The sequence below is a fragment of the Canis aureus genome, chromosome 10, assembly GCF_053574225.1.
Source record: "Canis aureus isolate CA01 chromosome 10, VMU_Caureus_v.1.0, whole genome shotgun sequence".
In the NCBI taxonomy this organism is placed as follows: Eukaryota; Metazoa; Chordata; class Mammalia; order Carnivora; family Canidae; genus Canis; species Canis aureus.
Window position 1 is genome coordinate 13,434,413 of NC_135620.1, and position 20,528 is coordinate 13,454,940.

Here is a 20,528-nt window from a genome sequence, read left to right on the forward strand (position 1 = left end):
CGATAATAATATTGGCTTCAAATTTGTCAGGCTCCAAATTTCTGCATTATCTCAATAAAGATAAGTGTAATGAAGATTCAATATTATTTGAATCATTTGCTACAAGGAATTGTTTCTTACCAGTCTCTGTCATTACATCTGTCCTTAATCCTTGTTACATACAGTTGTCACGAAGTCCAGTTTGACCAGTTTAAGAAATTGGGAACTAGCGATGTTCTCCTAACAGTGAGGGCATATCCTTGGTCATTGTATTGATGATTCACCTTTTGGTCTGTGGGTTTATATTTTTTTTCTGTCTCCAAATTTGGTGCCTATTACCCATAGTTAAGTAGCAAGTTCTTGGCAGCAAATTATAAATATATGCACATATCCTTCCAAGTCATTCATTTTGAGTCCTGTTTTTCCCTGCCCTCTATGAGAAGTTCTAAGATTTACTTGAAATTTACTTAAATTATGCTGTTACATGTAACATAAAATCATTTCAGTTATATGAAATGAATGAACCATGAAGAAAATGATTCACTCTGAATGTTATAAACAACAAGTATCTAGGAGAGGAGAGATTTTAATAAGGATTAAATAAAGCATTCAAGTTATCGGACAGATAGGAAAGATCTATATTTCCTTCTAAAACAGAACATGGTTTAGAGACTAAAATGATTGTTTCCACTGAAGGGATCCTATTTAACCATTAGGTTTTTTATAAAGCAAGGCAAGTGGTAAATTAGTGGGTTTTAGGTGTTTCTGTGTCCCATAGGCCAAATACTTCCACTTCTTTTATTTGTTTTAATTAATTTCTAAATTACCTCATTTTTATGAACTGGTTATTACTTACTATGTCAAATCCCAAATCTTCCAAGATTAGTGGTTTAACAGAATAGCAGGTGTTATTTAAAAAAAAAAAAAAAAAAGATTTCTTTAGCAAATCAAGTTTAAGAAACACTGGATAACACAAAGTGGCTTCTTTACTGCAAGGTTTCTAAGATTCTTTAACATGGTAATATGTACCGGGAATCTCCACCATAGTGATAACATCTTCCATACTACTTCTTCTATGGGATTCTTTCTGAGTAACGTGTCTTGTGAAAACTAGAATTCCTCTACATGTGCTTTAAGTGATTATTCAACCTCTGTATTAATCCTCTGCTAATAGCAATGGCAAGGATTAGAAATATTAATAAGTAACATGAGGCAGTCAGATTTTCTGAGAAGGAAAGATCCTCCCTCCCCTGTCTTTGCTTCATGAGCTTTTGTTTGAATCAACAGTGCTTGAAACACTGACCACTGATGAGACAAAAGAAATCATATTTTCATTAATAATGAAAGTGTGTTCAGATACTTTGAACAGGTGAGGGAAGCATGAAACTGGCAATGTCCCAGATACCATACAACTCAGATTTACACCACAAGCCTACATCCATTTTACCTGTAGGAGCTTGTGAAAGATGAATTGTTTTTGTGAGTTAGTTTTGCAAATCATGCCCCCAAAGCACTTGTCCACAGTTTGAGGCCTGTTTGTCCTTCTGGGTTACCAGCTTCCAGGCTAATCTGGTCCACATTTAGGTAAGGGTCACTGTAATAGCAATGGTTCTTTTTATAAGTAATTGGTAGCTTGAATTGGATAAGTTCTTGAGTATTTAAGCTCAGATATATTTCTTATAAACCCTAATTAGAGTGCCATTGTTCTCATAATGCCTGCTCTGCATCCTTAGAAGTTGTTGCTAATGGTGATAGAGGTTAGGATCCATTCATGTATGAGTTTCTTTTTAAAACGTCGGCTAGGGGCACCTGGGTGGCTCAGTGGTTGAGAATCTGCCTTTGGTTCAGGTCATGATCCCGGGGTTCTGGGGTCGAGTACTGCCACAGGCTCCCTGTGAGGAAGCCTGCTTCTCCCTCTGCCTATGACTCTGCCTCTCTCTCTCTCTGTATCTCTCATGAATAAATAAATAAAATCTTTAAAAAAAATAAAACATCTGCTAGGGGGGCACCTGGTTCGCTCCGTCAGTTAAGAATCTGACTCTTAATTTTTGGCTCAAGCTGTGGTCTCAGGATTGTGAGATCAAGTCCCAGTCAGGCTCCATGCCCAGCATGCTTAGGATTCTCTCTCTCCATCTCCCTCTTCCCCTCCCCACTCCTTTTCTTTAAAAAAAAAAAAAAAAAAAAGAAAGAAAAGAAAAGAAAAAAGAAACATCAGCTAGATTTTTATCCATCAAAGACAAGTTTCGGGTATGTGAGCTCTTTAAACAGTTTGTTAATAAAAAAGGCAGTTAAGCAAACCACCAACCATAGATATGGTTTTAGGATTTTAACGTAAAATGAAAGTCCTATCATTTATTTACACTTAGCAACAAATGACCACTACAGACACTTGAAATCATTTATTCAAGGCATTTTTACATAATCTTGCAATCATAATATAAGCATATAATAAAAGAATGTGAGAGTGTAAAGAAGACTATAAAGCCAGTGTCTGGGCATTTAAAATAAGAGCTCTTCAGAAAAAGTTACAAATGTTTTACAAATAGGTTACCTGAAAAATTTGGAAGAAATTAAAACTTCATTAAAAACATTACAATACCAGATAACATGTCGCTTAGTTTGTAGCAAGCAGTTATATATTAATTAAATGTTTATATCCTGTGAGCTAAGATTTAATACATTTTACATTCAAGTTGAAGTATTTCAGCACCATTTTGGTTTGAAGGATAAATGAAATGCTTTAAGTGTTCAAAAGTGGCCCAGGACTTTTAGTAGTTGATTGAATATGTAGTAGATTGAATATGTTGATTGTGAATATAAATTCTGAACATAAAAAATACAGGGAAAGGGTAATTTTTACCTATCAGTTACCATATGGTTAATATCAAAACAAGGTATTTTTAAAACAAAATATTGTCTGTATTTTCAGAAAGTTTGCTGAAGATGAATTCTCAGTGCTGCAATCATTTTAGTGCACTGCATTTCCTCCGGAACCCAAATATTGGGGATATTTATATGTGGGATTATCCTATGAAATTTCAAAGAGAGAAAAAATTGTTCGTTATTATGAATAATACCTAATGAATAATTAGATGGTAGAGATTGTGAATAAAATTACTATGTAAAAATATAAAGATTCCCTGGAAATAGGCAATGGATTCTTATGGATATGTGTGGATTCGTATGTTATGGTACTGCTGGGAAACTGAATCCTAGCTTTAAAGGTCAAGACATCTTTAATCCAGACTGTAGTCTGAATAAGTGTGAGGCCACAAATATGGCATATGGAAGGAATCAATAAATTATTTTCCTATTTAGTTCATTTTTTTAGTCTTTATTAATTTAAAAGCCAGTCTCTTTTCAGTACTCAACAGTTTTAGGATTATTTCTGCTTCCTTTTGTAAAAATATTTTATGTGGAGTTTGGTAAGACTGGATTAGGTTTTTTATTTAAATTTTATTAATGGGTGACTTTTACCAGCTAATCATTACAAGTTTTGTAGTTACTTAAAGGAGAGATCCCTTGAGGTTCAAAAATATTGAGTGTTAAATCAATATGTGTAAGTTTTTTGAGAGTGTTTAGGGGTAGTGGGAGGAAGGAATATTTACATAAGGAATAAGCAAGAATCTTTAGCCTCCTAATTGAAAGTTATTTTAAAAAAACCAACCAAATAGTAGGTGTTATATTTAAGAGGCAGACATTTTAATGATTGAAAACATAGTTTTAATTATTAGTAACACATACATGCATATAACTATTTATTTTAACTTATTTTTTAAAATAAAATATGGTCATAAAAACAATAGTGCTAAAAATAGAAAAACTTTAGACATACATGTATAGTTGTTAAAAATGAAATAAGGTGAACCTAAAGGGTAATATGACATTTTTAATACTTATTGAAGTTAGGGGAGAGATTTTTTTTAATATCCCAAGGCCTAGCATGTAAGTGCCTGACACATATTAGGCCCTCAAATGACGATGGGTGGACAGATAGGTGGAAGGCTCAGTGAATGATAGAAAATGTCTTCTCATATATGTCCAAAGGCCATAATATAATTTTTATAGGGGTAAGAATCTTAATGAAATGATAGGCCTTAATCTGTAGATGCCAGTCTGGCTCAGTATTAATACTGACAGTAGTTTTGTGTGTGTGTGTGTGTGTGTGTGTGTGTGTGTTTAAAGCAAGTATATTAAAATATCTCTATTAAAAAAGATTATGATTTGAAAGGATGGTTCTACAGTCTTAAAACTAACAAAGCAATATAAGGCAAAGAGGTACATCAAAGAAACTATTCCATAGCTCAGATACCAGATCAATAAAAGTTCCTGGTCTCTATCAAGCTGCATTCTCTGTTGGCAGATGAGGATTGCATCCACCTCTGGATGACTGTCCATCTTCTAGACCCTCTTGCTGTGCTAGGCACTAGTGAGTGCAGAAAGACTCTTAGTAGTTGGTGTTGATAGACTTTACAACTCTATGACCTGTAATACAGGGATCCCAACTCACTTTTAAATTCTACCAAACATGTCCTGGCATTGGAAATCCCTTGCTTGAGATTTTAATATTGGTTAATGCAGGAAGACTTCTGTCTAAGCACCACTAACTTAAAAGTGTCATTTGATTTCTCTCTGCACCTTTTAGAACTAGGAAAAAAAAGGAATTTTCCAAATTTTGTTATGGCACATGGTTTCACAGTTTTAAAATAAAATCACAGCTGTCTCATTATGCAGCACAGTCCTTCAGTTTTATGGAAAGTTTTTTTTTTTTCCCTTATTCACCAACCCCTCAATTATGTCATGTTATGTGCTTTGCTAATTTGGTTTATACTTCAGATACAGAAAGAAAAAGAAAAAAAAAAAGTGTTACTGATTCCTTGATGACCTTGATAATGTTCCTATATCCAGATACTATGTTATCTATTCTGGATAGTTTAAATTGTTTTTAGCATTCTTCATTTTAAAGCTAAACATTAAAGAAAAATGTAGAAAAGTTGAAAACCTAAGATTTTTTTAATTAATTTTTTAAAGTGAGAGACAATTGTGGTTTTGGAGACTTGTTTATATGATTTGTATGTCAGCCAGGAAAATTTTTAGGCTAATAGTTCTATATATTTAAACACATAGCTAGTATCTCTGAATATATCACATCTGTCATCAGAATGACCTCCCATAGACAAAGCTGTCCTCCATACACCAGTCCCCAGAATGGTGATTTTAAGAATGCCACTTAAAAGGTCTCTGCCTATAGGAAAATTAAAGAATTAAGGCAGCATCAACGAATGTCAGGCAGGAATTGGACAGCTCAGTTACTCATTTTGTTCCAAAACAAAAGCTGACTTAAGTCAGAATGAAATGGTACACTGAACAGAAAGACAGGAGTTTACTAATTTTAAAATGTAAACATAAATTTTATATAGGGATGTAACTATCTGAATACATATATTGCCATTTCTCTGCTATATAGTAATATTGCTTGACACCAATGGTAATCTTTGTTCCTTGCTCAGCACCAAATGTGTCTGTATCTATTTGAACAGTAGGAGCCTCCTTTCTGAATTAATCTATACTAAGACAAATACAAGCCAGTTAGTGTTTTGGTTCACTTAAGTTTCAGCACTTAAGAAAATTCTCACTTCATAGTAATTTTGTTTCATTTTGAAACACTGAAATGTTAATTTCCCTTTTCCACCATAATTTCCAAAGGAGCATAAGAAATTTGGATTTCCTTCAAAGAGCCAAAGTGTGCATCTACAGAATGAAAACACCGTGTTCATTCACAAAGTTATATGAATGATATTAAAAATTTCCCAAATAATGCCAATTTAAATGTTCAAAATCCAGTTATGTGCTATGTTATAAAACAGTCCAAACAAAAGTTCCTTGTTGTTTTCTGTTCACTCTTTCAAATTATGTAAATCCTACTGAAGTTAATCTATTCTTTTCCCACTTCAGAACACCAGGCACTGATTTATCCATTGGGAGTTTTGGCTTGCTTTCTAATACCTAGATTAAGAAAACAAAATAAGACAAATTATTAACTTGATAATATTATGAGTGAGTACAGTAGACAAGTTTAAAGTTGATCTTTTAAAAAAAAATCTGTGGCAATTTCCCTCTACCTCTGCAGTAGTCTGCAATAGTCACCTCGTGAAATTACTCATTAATACATTATTTTAATGATGATTTAAAGGAGGGGTGCCTGGGTGGCTCAGTCAGTTAAGCGTCTGCCTTCGGCTGTGTCATGATCCTGTAGTCCTGGGATTGAGTCCTGAATTTGGCTGCTTAGTGGCGAGCCTGCTTCTCCCTCTGCCAACACCCTCCCCCCATACTCTGTCTCTCTTTCACTCACTCTCTCAAATAAATAAATAAATAAATAAAATCTCTAAAAAAAATTATTTAAAGGAAGAGACTATGTTAGTAGCAGAAAGTGTATACCTGATACCTACAGACTTAATGTTTAGAGTGAAAAGAAACAGCCTCTGAAGTAACCAAGAGAAAAGCAGGACTTAGAGAACCAACAGCCCTGTCCAGATGAGCTCACTCCATGGAGCAAGCACTGTATGCCCACCTAGAAGCAGGTTCATGGCCTCTGCACTGTCCCACAGTACTCCTTTCCCAGCATTGTTTTGGATGTAGACTGATGCCTTAATAGGCAAAGACTGAGTCAAAGCCAACCAATCAAATATATTGTTTACACTGTGATCATAGGTCCTCATGTAAAGAAATGAAGCATTCCAAATCATAAGCCAGCAATTTCCAGATACTAAGTTTTGTGAGAGAGAACTTAATCATAGTATCATAAAACTGACCTGAACCACAGTCCCTCGGTCCATACATTTTGTTTACGATGGGGAAAAAGAAAGAGGTGGAGCACCTGGGTGGTTCAGTCGGTTAAGCATCCAGCTCTTGGTTTCAGCTCAGGTCATGATCTCAGGGTCATGAGATCGAGCCCTGCATTGGGCTTTGCACTTAGTGTGGAGTCTGCTTGAGATTCTCTCTCTCCCTCTGCTCCTCCCCCAGAGCCCGTTATCTCTCTCTCTCTCTCTCTCTCTCTCTCTCTCTCTCATAAATAAATTTTTAAAAGATTGAGAGAGAGAGTGGATATATCAAAGGCACACCCTCTCTTGGGTAGTTTTTACCTACCAGTGGAATGTTCTTCGGTATGCGATTAGCATGAAAACAGTGAGATGAAAACAGTGAGGCGAACTGAGAGATGATATGTCTTTAGGAATTAAAAAAGTTCAATAACATTACCAAGGGAATCACAGGCAGGGCTGCTCTCAGAGCTACCAGACTGACCACACTTTAGGTTTAGCAAGTTAGACTCCTTCCTCAAGAACTTCAAAGACTCCCCATGGCCTTTAGAATGAAGTTCAAACTTTTTAGCTTGCTCTTCAATGCTCCCTGGTCCCAATTTACCTTTCCATCCTTTTCACCCAAATCTTAACTCCTTAGCCACACTAGATGACTTGGTTTTCCAAACACGCCTGCAGTTTCTTCCTGCCACAGGGCAGCCAGGATGTTGACCTCTCCTGGCATGCCCTCCCTTAACTGCCCCCAGTGCAATCCTCCTCAGCCTTCAAGGCTCCATTCAAATGCTTCCTAAAGCCACTCCTGAGTCTCAGCCAGAGGAAATCTCTCCTTCCTCAGAATGCTGATCCCTCACAAGGGAGACCAGAAATGAAAGTCAGAATAAAGGAGGCCAGGCATCATTCTCCTGAAGGTAAGGATTCCTCTGTCATGATCTCTGCATAGCTCTCGTTATTTTCCACACATAGAGTGGATCTTGTTATTTGATTACAAGTCACTATGGGTCATCATACTGTCTCATATTTCCATCTGATCATTATTGCTTATTAAAATGTTACCTCAACCACTCTTAAAATTTAGTTGTAGTTAGTGACAACTGGTTTAAAAAAAAAAAAAGAACAACACTGTGCTGGAGCAATATAATAATTTTTATTTGTTTTAAATACCTGGCAATACCCAATTCAATAGATTCTACTGATGAAAAGTAAGACATATTCTATGCAAAAAGACTCACGTTTCCAGACCTGTTCTCAGTGCAAGGCCAGCAGTTGTACCTGGGAGTCAGCTAGCCTATAGCAGAGGTCCTGCTGTTTCCTCTGCATTTTACTTCACCCCTCTTAGAATTTTCATAGTGTATCTCTGCTACAGTTATATGTGTATTTCTCTTGGCCTTTCAATTCCACATCCTGAAGTCCCTGAAGGAGAGGGTCATTTCTCTATTATTTGAATATGGAATGAGAGGCTACATGGTGGTAGGCCTGCCCCCGGGGAATCCAGTGGTGGACAAGAGTGTCTAGGTCCCAACCATGTCAGAGTGGGTAGGAGACAAACATTATACAGGAGAGCCACAAGTAATTAATTGCAAATTATTATAATACAGCTAAAGGGGCACAGTAAATGGTCAGAAATCATATTTATCTTTGTTTTACTCTCTAACACCTGATGAAGGACCTCAATAAATACACAGTGCAAAAGTGAGACTGTCAATGAATATATAGAGAATGAGTGAATAAGGAATGATAAAAAATAAGAGAAATTAATTAAACCATGTATTTTATAATGCTTTATTTTTGCTTAGATTACACTTATGTGCTGAAGATCTTCATTTATACTTTGACCAGCTCCACACAATATGGACCATAAACCCAGCCAGGTTTTCTGCACTGTGGGCATGTTCAGAAGAATATATTTGATTATCTTATTTTCTGTGCTGTCCCTTTGCTGTTCTAGGCTGCATCTATCTCCAAAGTTGTGATGACACTTGTAAAGCACAGGTTCTGCTCCTTTATGGAATAAGGAAAGGGCTCCCTCCAAGGTGAACGCAACCCAAGACACTATACATTGAACATGCACTGCTCAATAGAAGCCTCACACATCCCCTGGCCAGGAGCCCGGGTGTGGAAGACAACCTCAACAATGAGGTTTAAGGAAGTTGGGAAACCCCTCAAACTACAGATGTATGGGTGGCCAACTGTTGTCCTGGTTTGAGTATCTGGGAGAAATGTTTATTAAGTGTAAGCGTAGCTCTTTGACAGGGCTCCACGTGACCCAGAGACATGGGTGCCTCTCCTGCATGGATGCATGTTCAATATCATTCTAATGCTGTTTTTCTGTTGTGATCAGTCACAGGTGGCACAGGTAGTTAGGAAGTTAGGATCACTAACCCAGCAATACTAGAGCAGGTAAGCTTAAGGATGGAGTAGAAGAGAGACAAGCAAATCAAACTACCTAACCTTGGTCCCATTACTTTAATCACAGCACCACCCCTGTTAATATTCATGTGCTGGGATTCCCTCTAAGATTTCATTCACAGAAGGGTTCCAGGGCTTAAGAAAATTACAGAGGAACCTCCACACGCCCTTCCTTTTGTAAGGCACTTTTCTAGTACTTGTGGTTTTAGAACTCAAATTTGTAAAATCTTGGGTTTCTATAGAACAGGCAGTCTGACCTCTTCAGTTGGAATACTTTAAGGCAATGATTTTCAAAATGTATTTTAAAGAACTCTAGGAATTTCTTCAGAGCTGCTTCATGGATTCTGGCAAGGAGACAGGAAATCCAACTGTTTGGGATCCCACAAGGTCACCCACACTGCACATTGCATGTTTTACATATTCAGCCGCCACACGGGCTTTTTGGATAAACAGCGTGTTCTGTGTGTATGTCTTGTCTTGGAAGCTAAGCTTTAGCTGAGCTTAGATGAAGATGATAAAAGATGATTTAAAAAAAAAGATGATAAAAACGTGAGTACATTTCCCCACCCCCTTCTCTAGCTCGTCAAAGAAAGATCAGCTCTAATGATGTGATAACATAGACCATCTTATAAGGAAGCTGCAGTAGTATTAGAAACAGACACTTAGAGGGGCACCAGTGTGGCTCAGTCGATTAAGCATCTGCCTTCAGCTCAGGTCATGATCCCAGGGTTCTGGGATCAAGCCCTGAGCCCTGCATCATCAGGCTCTCTGCTCAGAAGGGAGTCTGCTTCTCCCTCTACCTCTCCCCCCACTCGTGCTCTCTCTTTTGCTTTCTCTCTCTCTTGCTCTCAAATAAATAAAAATAAACATTTAAAAAATACAAATATATGTTTAATGCCTGTCAGTGAACTAAAACACTTTGAGAAGAGAATTATGAAACTAGGCAAATGGGACTCACGGTGAGATTGTGCAGCCCGAGGCATATGCATGGTGTCCCGTGTAGCGGATTTCACAGCGCACGACATTGTTGGAATAGTCCGATTCAGGCACCAGGTAGCTGGGGTTCACACTGACCTAGGCAACATAAACATCATCCATGTTTCAGAATTCGTCAGCAGTGTTTGCTGGTTACTCTCTTCCTATTTCCACAGGGCTAGAACAAGGAAATGCTTCAACTAAATCAGGCAGGGAGGGGATTTAAAAAGTTAGGCAAGTGGTAAAGTTCTGGAGAAGTTATAGAAAGAGGCTATATATTTTCCCCCAAAGTTCTTAAAATTTTTTTTTCATATATATGGGTTGGTAAGAAATATTTCTAGGAGGCGTATAGTTGCTTGCACGATTGTGATTATTTAACAGTGATTCAGAAGGGGAGGCCCATTGAGTTCCAATCGAAATAAATTATAGGTTTATATTTTCAAAAGTCTCTACCTTTAGAATGTAGTTTCCAGGTTTTACATCTGTAATATCAATCCATTGGCAGTCTATGTCTGCATTGTAGGTATCATAGCAGCCAGGACTCAACCCCTAAAACAAATAAAATTTAAACATTTAAAAAGAGGATAAATGGTCAGAGTATGCTAAAGAATGTGCTTATTATTTGCAAATTAAATTTTAAGTTAGTACTTACAAGAGTTTGACATAAAACTATACTTATATTGCATCTCCTTTGAGAAGTATATATTACTCAGCCTTATAGCACCTCCAGCTAAAAAAAATACAGGACTAATATAAGTAGTAGTACATCTAGCTTCTTAAAAGTGTCATCAATCACCAGCGATAAATACAATCTTAAATTGACAGAACAGGTTTCTATCAAAATTCTAGAATATCACCAGTTCGAGAATAATGGCCATGTAATAATCCACCTAGCTCAAGTGTCGTCAGTACAACCCTTCCCACTTTCTCTTGGAAATTACCTTCCTTTACTCTGCCCAGATTTTATAGTGTTTGTCCTCTAACACTCTGTATTATAACAGTACTGTATTAGAATATATCTAACTAGAGATTATAAACTCCCTGAGAGTGGATTTTTGTTGCATTTTTTGTTATGTTTAACAATTTTAAACATATTACATTTATAAATTCAATTTTCGCAAGTACATGAGATAGGTGCTATTATTATCTCCATTTTGCAGATGAGGAAAATGAGTCACTTTAAGGTCAATAAAGTCACTCAAGGATATATAGCTAGCAAATGGCTGAGCTGGTTTTGAGTTTAGATGTTTGGGGTCCAGGGTCCCTAGTCTTGACCACCACACTATTCTCTGTCTCATATCCCACTGAAATATTTTATTGAAAGAAAAGGATGAATGTATGCCTCAGTTAATGAATATCAGCACATCAGTCCACTTACTAAGATACTCACTTCTATAAGGAAATGAGTGCCTTCTACAGGTAGGAAGGAGAAAAATTCTAATAGATAGGGTCCTTACTCTCCAGAAAGTTACAGTCTGGGAAAATTTGCTTAAATTGAAGTCCATAGGTGGGTTCTTGATTCCATTAGTTCTTCTTGAGAAGCTTGAATTGTTATATTTTCATTCTAATGCTCATCTAAAGTAAATTTAAAATCATATGCTAGAATCATTTTAATTCATTACTGCCATTTAATTTCAGCACCCAAAATTTCTTTGGTCTTAAGAACACTTTGATCACCAAAGAGATGGCAAAACTCGCCAAGCATATTCTATCAATGCCAGTATGGCTATTGCCTAATTTGGGAAGAATGGTGTAGCACCGTGCTTTCATACAGCACACAGCAGTACACACAGGCCAAACTCAAAAGTACCTGTGCTGCAGCAGGGAGAACCAGATGAAGATTGTTTAGTTTCTGGGCCCGGCACATTTAATTCTGATCCTGGCAGTAGTAGATACTCAGTAAGTGCTAGCTATTGTAATTGTTGCTCTGCTGCTAACTTGGAGTCCCACCCCTACATATATTTGTAACACCTCCATTGACTGGATTAGCTATCGATTTAAGACTTTAAAGAATGCTACAGTACTGATCTTACCTTCAAGTGAACAAAAGAGCTTTAAAGAGTGCTGAAGTTGGTACTCCAGCTGGCAGGATTTAAGTTAAGTTTTAATTTTGATTGTTTGAACTTGTACACAAATAATAGGAATTTTTAAGACTATTAAAAAAAACAACAAGCATATCACGTATTCACAGTCAAACTTTAAAAACAGGTGAAATGTAGAGCTTTCACCAGTGCTGGCTAAATTAGCTCATTGGTTTTAGCAAAAGAACTGTTGGTTACATTAAATTAATGATGTTAATGTAACTGTTTCTAGTTTCATATATATTGAAAATGTAAATTCGTTATCTAAGAACTTAAGGGTTATATGGAAGTATAGATATAAGGAAGTTATATCTTCTTTTATGTTTGGATACACTTAAACAACATTGTAATACAACTAATCTAAGTCAACACTGGGGCTTTGTGAGAATTTTTTTTTTTTTTTGTGCCTGCAAATGAAGTCCATGTTAAAGAAACACCAGTATAGTGAAAAACACGAAGAAACAAATCACTTTTAACGCAAGACATGGTGAACAGTAGTTAAATAGGATATAAACAGAAGATGATTAGTCAGAAAGCTCCCATAGAAAATGAAGTTGGGTCACCCCAGGGAATTGAGAGACTGAAGTACTTTATATAGCTATAGACTTAAATTCAAATATTTCAACACACAGCTGTCCATAGTGCCTCTTTTTCTAAATGGAGAGAATAAACTCCAGCCACAACACGGGCAGATGGTGACTGTGGATCACTGAGTGTAAAGGGAATCTCTCTGCCCACATATGTGTAATGTGGGTAGGTTGCATCAACTTTTACTTAGAGTAAGTGCATTGCTTCCCCCAGAGCATGGAATTGAATCATTTCCCTCTGCAATTGCTATGATGTTTAAAGCTCAGAGGAAGAGGCAGTGGTAACATTTAGGTCACTGAAAAGCTTCCTGCCACAGCCCTGGAATTTGCTCCCTGAAATGCCAGCTGCTGATCCCTTGGTGCGTCATGCACATTCACTGCCCCTTGCCAAGATTTCCGCTGGAGTAAAATTATAATGTCCCTTTATAAAAATGAGGGTTTCTTATAGAAATACTGGCTTGGCTTTTAACTGACACACATTTTCCCATTATAAGACATACACACTGTTTAGGTCAGCACGATTTTTAAAAATCCACAAAGGACATCTGACATCAATTATACCGCAGGTTTAACTACATACGTGTGGAAAAAGAAATTATATCCTTCTGCTCTCATTTGCATGCTTTAAAAGAGACTGATTCTGAGGTGCTTTATAAGAAACGTAGGTTCTCTCTTTGGGTAACCCCAAGCACTGTTCTCTCTCTAGCTTAATGGGTGGAGAGAGGAATGGTTTTGAAGGTGAGAAAACAGAAGTGTCTCCTCCACAGTTATTTACCGAGGCAGTTAAAGAGTACAGAATGAGTGCAGATACTGGAAGCCAGTCAGATTTGTTCAGGGACTAAACCACTGCTTTTCACTATGAACATAGCGATTATGCACATTGACTTTTTGAAATGATGAAAGTCTTTAAAAACTACTTTGAATCTGGGGCACCTGAGTGGCTCAGTCACTTAATTGTCTGACTCTTGATTTCAGCTCAGGTCATGATCTCAGGGTCATGAGTTTGGCCGCACGTCAGGCTTCATTCTGTGCTTGGAGTCTGCTTGGAATTCCCTATCGCTCTCTCTCCCTCTGCCCATCCCCAACTTTTCTCTCCCTCTAAATCAATCAATCAATCAATCAATCAATCAATAAAATCCTCAAGAGACCAGTTTCCTTTTCCCAGTTATTCTCCATCTTGATCAGATGAACCCCTAAATGAAATAGTTTATAAAAGAGTGGCAGGAGGAAAGAAAAGAGAAGACCACAGTTTTCTCTCTGAAGCTTTTAGGTTTCTGATGTCAGAGGGCCAACCTACCTGTGTATGTGCTGTACATGCAAATCGCCTGTGGTAGCCATAGTCACAGGATGTGTCCTCAAGACAGAAACTGGCTTTGTGGCCTTCAGCCACTCTCCTCTGGGTACTGGCATCAAGTAGGTCATAGTGGCTGAATTCATCCATGCTGTGGTAATGTCTGATGTCCCACACAACACAGAGACAGAGGTCAGTAACATACAGAGAAACAAAGCCATGAGGACTTTAGATGACTCCCCCACTGCCTCCCACACGTGTTTTCACACTAAAATTGAGATCAAGTTTATCTTCTTAAAGCCAGATTCATGCTAGCCCTTTTTCCTAGGAATAGAGATCTATCAGAATTGTAAGCTTTTAGCTTTGCTTCTAGGAATAAAAAATGACTTAGTTTGAATATCTTGTTTTCCTATTATACCCTGTTTTATCTTTGAATATTAAATAGAAATAGATACTAAATTATCTGCATTTAAGTAAAACCTGCCATATGCTCTCTAATCTGTTTCCTTTGGCTGCCAGGATTGATGTTTCGTTCCAAATAAAAGAAGAGCACATGACTCATGGGAGGTTTCTGTGAGATTTTTAAAAATGCAAAACCATTACTAAAATGCAAAGGAGAAATAATGGTATGTTTTTCCCACAATTATTATTTAATAAGTATAAACTTTTATTGAGAAATAAAATAAATTTATTTTATCAGAAAATTCAGTGTTTATATCTGTTTTCTCTCATTTCATTTCAGGGAAGGTACTGAGATGTTTATCTTCTCATGTAAGGAAAGAACAAGAAAAAATTGCTCAAATTGCAGAAGGTTTCAGGGCACCCATCAGGATTTCCTGGCATTAAGTACCTGGACAAGTTACCAAGGCAAATCATAGAACCACCTTCTATAAAGATCTTTAAATTTAGGACAAAGCTGGCTATTACCCTGGCTTTGATACAGGCCTTTTAAAAGACAGAGGTAGGTCCTTCTCAGCTCATGGAGTATATCATCTCTATTTTTCTCTGAGATTGGTATATGAATCCTTCTGATCACCTGTGGACTTTATGAAATGCTGACTAACTGTAGGTGATCTTGGCTAGAACAAGCTTTTTTTTGGAAATCTTACCTATAATTCATTGGAATAAAATATTAGGGAAGCCAATGCTGTATCCCTATCAGCAGTTTTAATGAGCTGAACTTAGAATTTTAACGAGCTGGATTTGAATTTCCATTTTAAAAGATAACAGGATCCTGTAGCTGATATGTTTCCTTGATGATGTCACATTACACAGAGAAAATTCTGAATGTAATCATAACAGTAATTTTCTCCCTTTTCTGTAAGAAATAAGACTTTGCACTTGTCACATCAAGAACTCTGTGAAAAAAAGGAAAACACAACTCAGAAGGACCTAGGAGGCCCATCCACTTACTGGTGACAACTGTGCCATTCCCAGGAATATCTTGGTCGGCTGGGTAAGAAATCTGATGTCCCTTGGTTTTTCACTCTTTGAGGGAATCTTAGCAGCACCCTGTGATCATAATCTCTGACATCTGCCCTGTATGCTGAGCTGTGGTTTTGAAAAAGGAAACATTAGTACTTTCACAGGATACTATCTAAAGATGAATTACAAGCAAAACCCTTTCCATTTTATAATGGCAACTACCTCCCACCTCCAACTAGACTATCAGTTGCAAGAGACCTGGGGCATTTTGCTTATTTTGTTTATTGCTGAATCTCCAGATCCTAGAACGATGCCTGGCAAGTGGTCAGAGTTCAGTGAATATTTGTTGAATCAGTGAATGAATGACCACTATAGAAACCTGCAGTTAGGATCCCTGGGTGGTGCAGCGGTTTGGTGCCTGCCTTTGGCCCAGGGCGCGATCCTGAAGACCCGGGATCGAATCCCACATCAGGCTCCCGGTGCATGGAGCCTGCTTCTCCCTCTGCCTGTGTCTCTGCCTCTCTCTCTCTCTCTCTGTGACTATCATAAATAAATAAAAAATTAAAAAAAAAAGAAACCTGCAGTTAAAAAGTATAATAAAATTAGGATTAAGAGTGTACGTGTGATAAGTAAATTTTGTACTTATAATCAGTTCTTGTTTAGCCACATGAATGAGTAGCAGTTATCTCAAATTTTTTTTAAAAATCTTATGTACTTATTAAGAACTTTGAATTTAACAATACGTTTCTTCTTAAATAGTTTCCTAAGATGTAAAGTGGGGAAATAATTCTAGAAGCATACACCCAGATTAGAGAAATAATTTTGCAATTTCGCTATCTTGAAAACAATGGCATGACTGTAATAACATCCTAGGGAGTGCAAGACTCAAAATGGATGAGTTCAGCTTTCTTCTCTTCCTTTAGCCTGACAGTTACAAAGGGTCAAAGTGGAAGAAGAACTGAACAGATAAACACTACTCTCTTCCTTCTAACATATTTTGTGGGAATATATATTCACATACTGTTGAGTATTTTCACTTTCCACTTGAAAAAATTTTATGAGACCTATCAAAACATCTTTTGCTCCCTCTGCTGGTTTCCCAGCAGCAAAGTCAGAGAACTCCATTCCCCAAATTGCTATGACTTTATTTTAGGACTGATTCAAAAACAAAGCTCTTGATCATGCTCTTATTCTGGCTGAAGTAATACCAAAACAACGAAATTAAATTGTGGCCTCAAACAAAAGAAGAAAACCTAACCTTTGCTGATGAGGGGTGCCACACTGGCAAATTAGCCCTCTGTGTTTTAAGGGGTTATTAACAAGCTCTTCCATTACAAAATTTTTTCCATGGTATTGTACAGTTCTTTGATAGAAAGTTATGGGAAACCACTAGCTCCAAAGTCTGAGGGTCTTGGAAAAAGAACGCGAGATCTCAACTCTCCAGGATTAGGGTTTACCCCATCTCCCTGATGTGTGTCACAGTTTGAAAGTCGGAACCCACAGAAATCTTGAAAATGTTAAACTCTCCATCCAGTTCAGCATGCCCAGGAGACCACATTCCACTTCCCAGCTCTTGCCGCATTTCCCAATTCTTGTGTGCATGGAACAAGAGCAGCAGTCAGGAGGACCAGGCGCTGGAGCAGCGCCTGACCCACAGATGGGGCAGCCCGGCCGCGGAGAGCCCGACCAGTACCTGGCCAAGCAGTTCTCCTCTGCAGCGCATCTCAGGTTGTACATGGACATCTTTTGCACGTACGTGGACGCCTGGATGTAGTACGGATCTGGCACCAGGTCCGGGAGACCTAAACGTCAGGAGGCGATGGGGATAGGTAGCTGTGAGCCAGCCCAGCACCCCCTACCCCGGCCCTGGGTGCCCTCCGTGTCTCTGACTCCTCACCCTTCACCCAAGCGGGCTGCGGGTAGCAGGAGGACGGGGGACGCCAAGGGCTGCAAAGCAAAGTGGAAAGAAAGCAGGAGGGGCCAGGCGCGCGCGGTTTGCACCGGATTCCAGGGCTGCCTCTGCAGGCGCAGGGGGAGGGATCGGAGCCGCGGGGACTAAGGCCTGCCGCGCCCAGGCAGCCACGTTGGGGAGCCACGGAGTGGCGGAAGGGGTGCGCGGCTGCTTCCTGCGACTTGGGGTGCTTACCGTACTGGAAATAGCCGGTGCCGTATCCGGGCCGATACCTGCTCCCAGGCCGAGGCCTTTCGTACGTGTCGTAGTAGTTGTAATAGGGGTTGTCGTCGGAGTACTTGTAGGGGTTGTAGGGGTCGTCGCCCACCATGCCATCCACGCGGCTGGGCGGCCGCAGGTTACTGAGCGCCGGGCGCTCTCCCGGCGCGGTCTGGTTGGCGTCGCGGGCCCCGGACGCCGAGTAGCCAGCCTGGAACCAGTGGCGGGCGGCGGGTCTGGGTCGGCCGGCGCCCCCCGCCGTGCCTGCGGCCCGCTCCCGCGCTGCCGCCGTGCGGTTGCGGAGCAGCAGGATCGGCGTGCGCGGCTGCGGGGCTGCGGCGTTGGCAGCGCCCGGGGCGGTGGTGCCCGGGTCCCGTCGGCGCTGCGGCTGGTACTGCGAGCCCAGGCTCAGCAGGCTGAACACCTGCCCGTTGTTCTCCCATTGGATCCTCTGGCGCCAGGCGGCCGGAGCCGCGGGCGGCTGGCGAGGGGGCTGCTGTTGGCCGGCTGCCGGCGGGGCGCAGCGCAGGAGCGCGCAGAGCTGCAGCGGCCCGAGCAGAAGCGCGGTCCAGGCGAAGCGCATCGCTCCCGTCGCCTGACTGCTCCCACTCCGGGAGGACGCAGATCGGAGAAGAGAGAAACGGGGCCCGAATCACGTGAGGGAGGGGAGAAATCTTCAACCAGGGAGGCCGGTAACTCAGTCCCTACAAGCAATGCCAAGGGTGGGCTGCGGACCCTTGTCAGCAAAGGCGGCTGCTGGGACGTGGCACCCGCCTGTCTCCTCTTTCCCAGTCCTCCTGGAAGGCGGCGGGGAGCGGCGCGGCGGCCCCGGCGAGCGGGCAGCGTCTGGAGTGAAGGAAGGAGGAGAGATTTTAAACTTTCTGGCACGTTTGCAAAGTTACACAAGCAGTTCTGGCCCGGCAGCCCCTCCGCTATTTGTTCACGTAATGCGATTGGAAACGTGCAAGGCGGACAGCTCCTCGCCTCTGCCCCTCCCTCCCGTCCTGTCCTCCTCCCCCCAGACACGTTGCACAGGGAGCGTTAAGGGGAAAGAACAAAACGGAGCACACATCCTGAGACACACTCGGCTTAATCTGGGGCGAACATGCAGGAATTTCAAAAGACTCAGACAGGCGAAGGCAGCCAGGCCATGGGGCGACGCCAAAATATGCATGAAGAAAAATGCTATTAGGTCACCAGCCCTGGAGAGGCGGGAAGTCGGGAGGTGGGGAGGGTGCTGGGGGCGAGAGTCGGGGAGGAACGGGGGCGGGGGGGGGGGGGGGATGCTGGTGACTAACGTTTATCCATAAGGAGTTAACCAGACGAATTTCCCAATGCATACTCACTCGCTTTTATGGTAAGCGCCCTCAGCAAATAAACCCCAGGATATCAAATTTTGTTTTTCTGTGTGTAGGTAATATGAGAAATGGGTTACAAATTTGTTTCCTACAGTGAATATTTTAATAACCAAAAGTGAAATTTTACAGGGAACAAAGCCACGTCTAACCCTGAAGAGATGGATAAACCTGTCTCTTTTTCAAAACGCCGGCCTGATTTGTACTTCCAGCAAAAGTGGAGAACCATCTTTCATCTGGACAGCATCTACCAGGACATTTCAGTAAAGGGGGGCTACACCAAGTGTGCCCAAGATAGCACTTGGAAGGCAGCTTCAAGGAAGCGTTTTACATGACTTTTCTCATTCTACATCCGATTTGGAGGTTTGGCTTTGGATTCTTTAAAAAAGTTAAATCATCATTTGCTAAACTGTGAAAATTCAGTAAAACATCCTATGGTGTTTGGTTGATCTTCCAGTGTAAGCAAAGGGGTTTCTGAAGAAATAGCCTCGGAGTTCAGATTCTGGTAAGGACAAAGGAGTAGGAGTAGCCAGACAAGAATGGGTGGCAGATGGGTAGGAGGCAGGTAATGCTGCCTGGAAAGAGATACTTAATGGACCAGTTACCCAAACATACCATGCAGGGTTTGGGTAGTGTTGGAAGCATCTCAAAGAAAAAAAATCTTTAGGCTGATTTAAAACTGTGACTCAGAACCAGATTTTAATAACTTTTTTTTTATCAGTCTCATTACTAGGCTGTTGTCTAGATATACTTCATTATTCACCTCTCACTGTCGATCTCTTTCTCTGCAATTTAACCACCGCATTTTGATGATGTGGTGGACAGCTGCTGATTTGAATGCCTAGCATCCATGTTCCTTTCTTTGTTCTTTTTTTTTGTGTTTTTTGTTTTTTGTTTTTCCTAGCGAGAACCACTGTATTTTCCTTTGGGAAAACTCCCCTACACTGTTGCATGGTGGGATTGACTGAGCATTCATAAGAGTTTTGCCACTGCAAGCAGTGGCAACAAGATCCCAGCTTGGCTCATCAAACCATCTCCCTACAATTGGAATCATGAGCAGATGGACACAAGGCTCAAAAATGTTGGAGCTCACTCTTGCCGCTACTCAAGAAAGTTTCTACGAGTTCTTGCTACACGGATTCCCCTTGAGCTGTTTCAGACCAGTACCTTCCAAGACCTGATCCTTCAGCTTTTCCTTACTTTTCTCCATTGCCTTCCTTTGTGGCTTGACATGGTCAGAGTCAGTTGCTGTTGTCTGCCACTTAAGAACCCTGACTGATACTGAGGGGGATTGTGACTGGTTCTCTCAGCTAATCAGATCTCATGATTCTACATCAAACTTGATGGGTTTCGGGTCTTTATTTTATTTTATTTTTTATTCATAAGCGACACACAAAGAGAGGAAGAGACATAAGCAGAGGGAGAATAAGGCTCACTGCAG

At 40.2% G+C, this 20,528-nt stretch overlaps 1 protein-coding gene and 1 long non-coding RNA gene across 3 annotated transcripts in view; one reads left to right on the forward strand and one right to left on the reverse strand.

The window, feature by feature from the left end:
• LOC144321991 (uncharacterized) overlaps positions 1-16,098 on the forward strand; it is a 29,438-nt gene extending 13,340 nt beyond the window's left edge. The window contains exons 2-4 of the long non-coding RNA XR_013387537.1: positions 14,657-14,763; positions 14,880-15,098; positions 15,463-16,098. This is a non-coding gene — a long non-coding RNA (uncharacterized LOC144321991). The remainder of the gene's footprint in view (positions 1-14,656; positions 14,764-14,879; positions 15,099-15,462) is intronic.
• On the reverse strand, positions 2,364-18,696 carry LOX (lysyl oxidase). Of its 2 annotated transcripts, XM_077911395.1 has the most exons (7): positions 17,709-18,695; positions 17,256-17,364; positions 15,551-15,688; positions 14,144-14,300; positions 10,632-10,727; positions 10,162-10,277; positions 2,364-5,985 (listed from the first exon to the last, which is right to left on the reverse strand). In XM_077911395.1, exons 1-7 carry the CDS (start codon positions 18,313-18,315, stop codon positions 5,979-5,981), a joined length of 1,230 nt encoding a protein of 409 aa, XP_077767521.1. In that variant the 5' UTR covers positions 18,316-18,695; the 3' UTR covers positions 2,364-5,978. The 2 variants fall into 2 exon arrangements, with proteins under 2 accessions (XP_077767521.1, XP_077767522.1); XM_077911396.1 differs by lacking the exon at positions 2,364-5,985 and having other exon boundaries at positions 10,158-10,277; positions 17,709-18,696.
• Between the last annotated feature and the right edge of the window lie 1,832 nt (positions 18,697-20,528).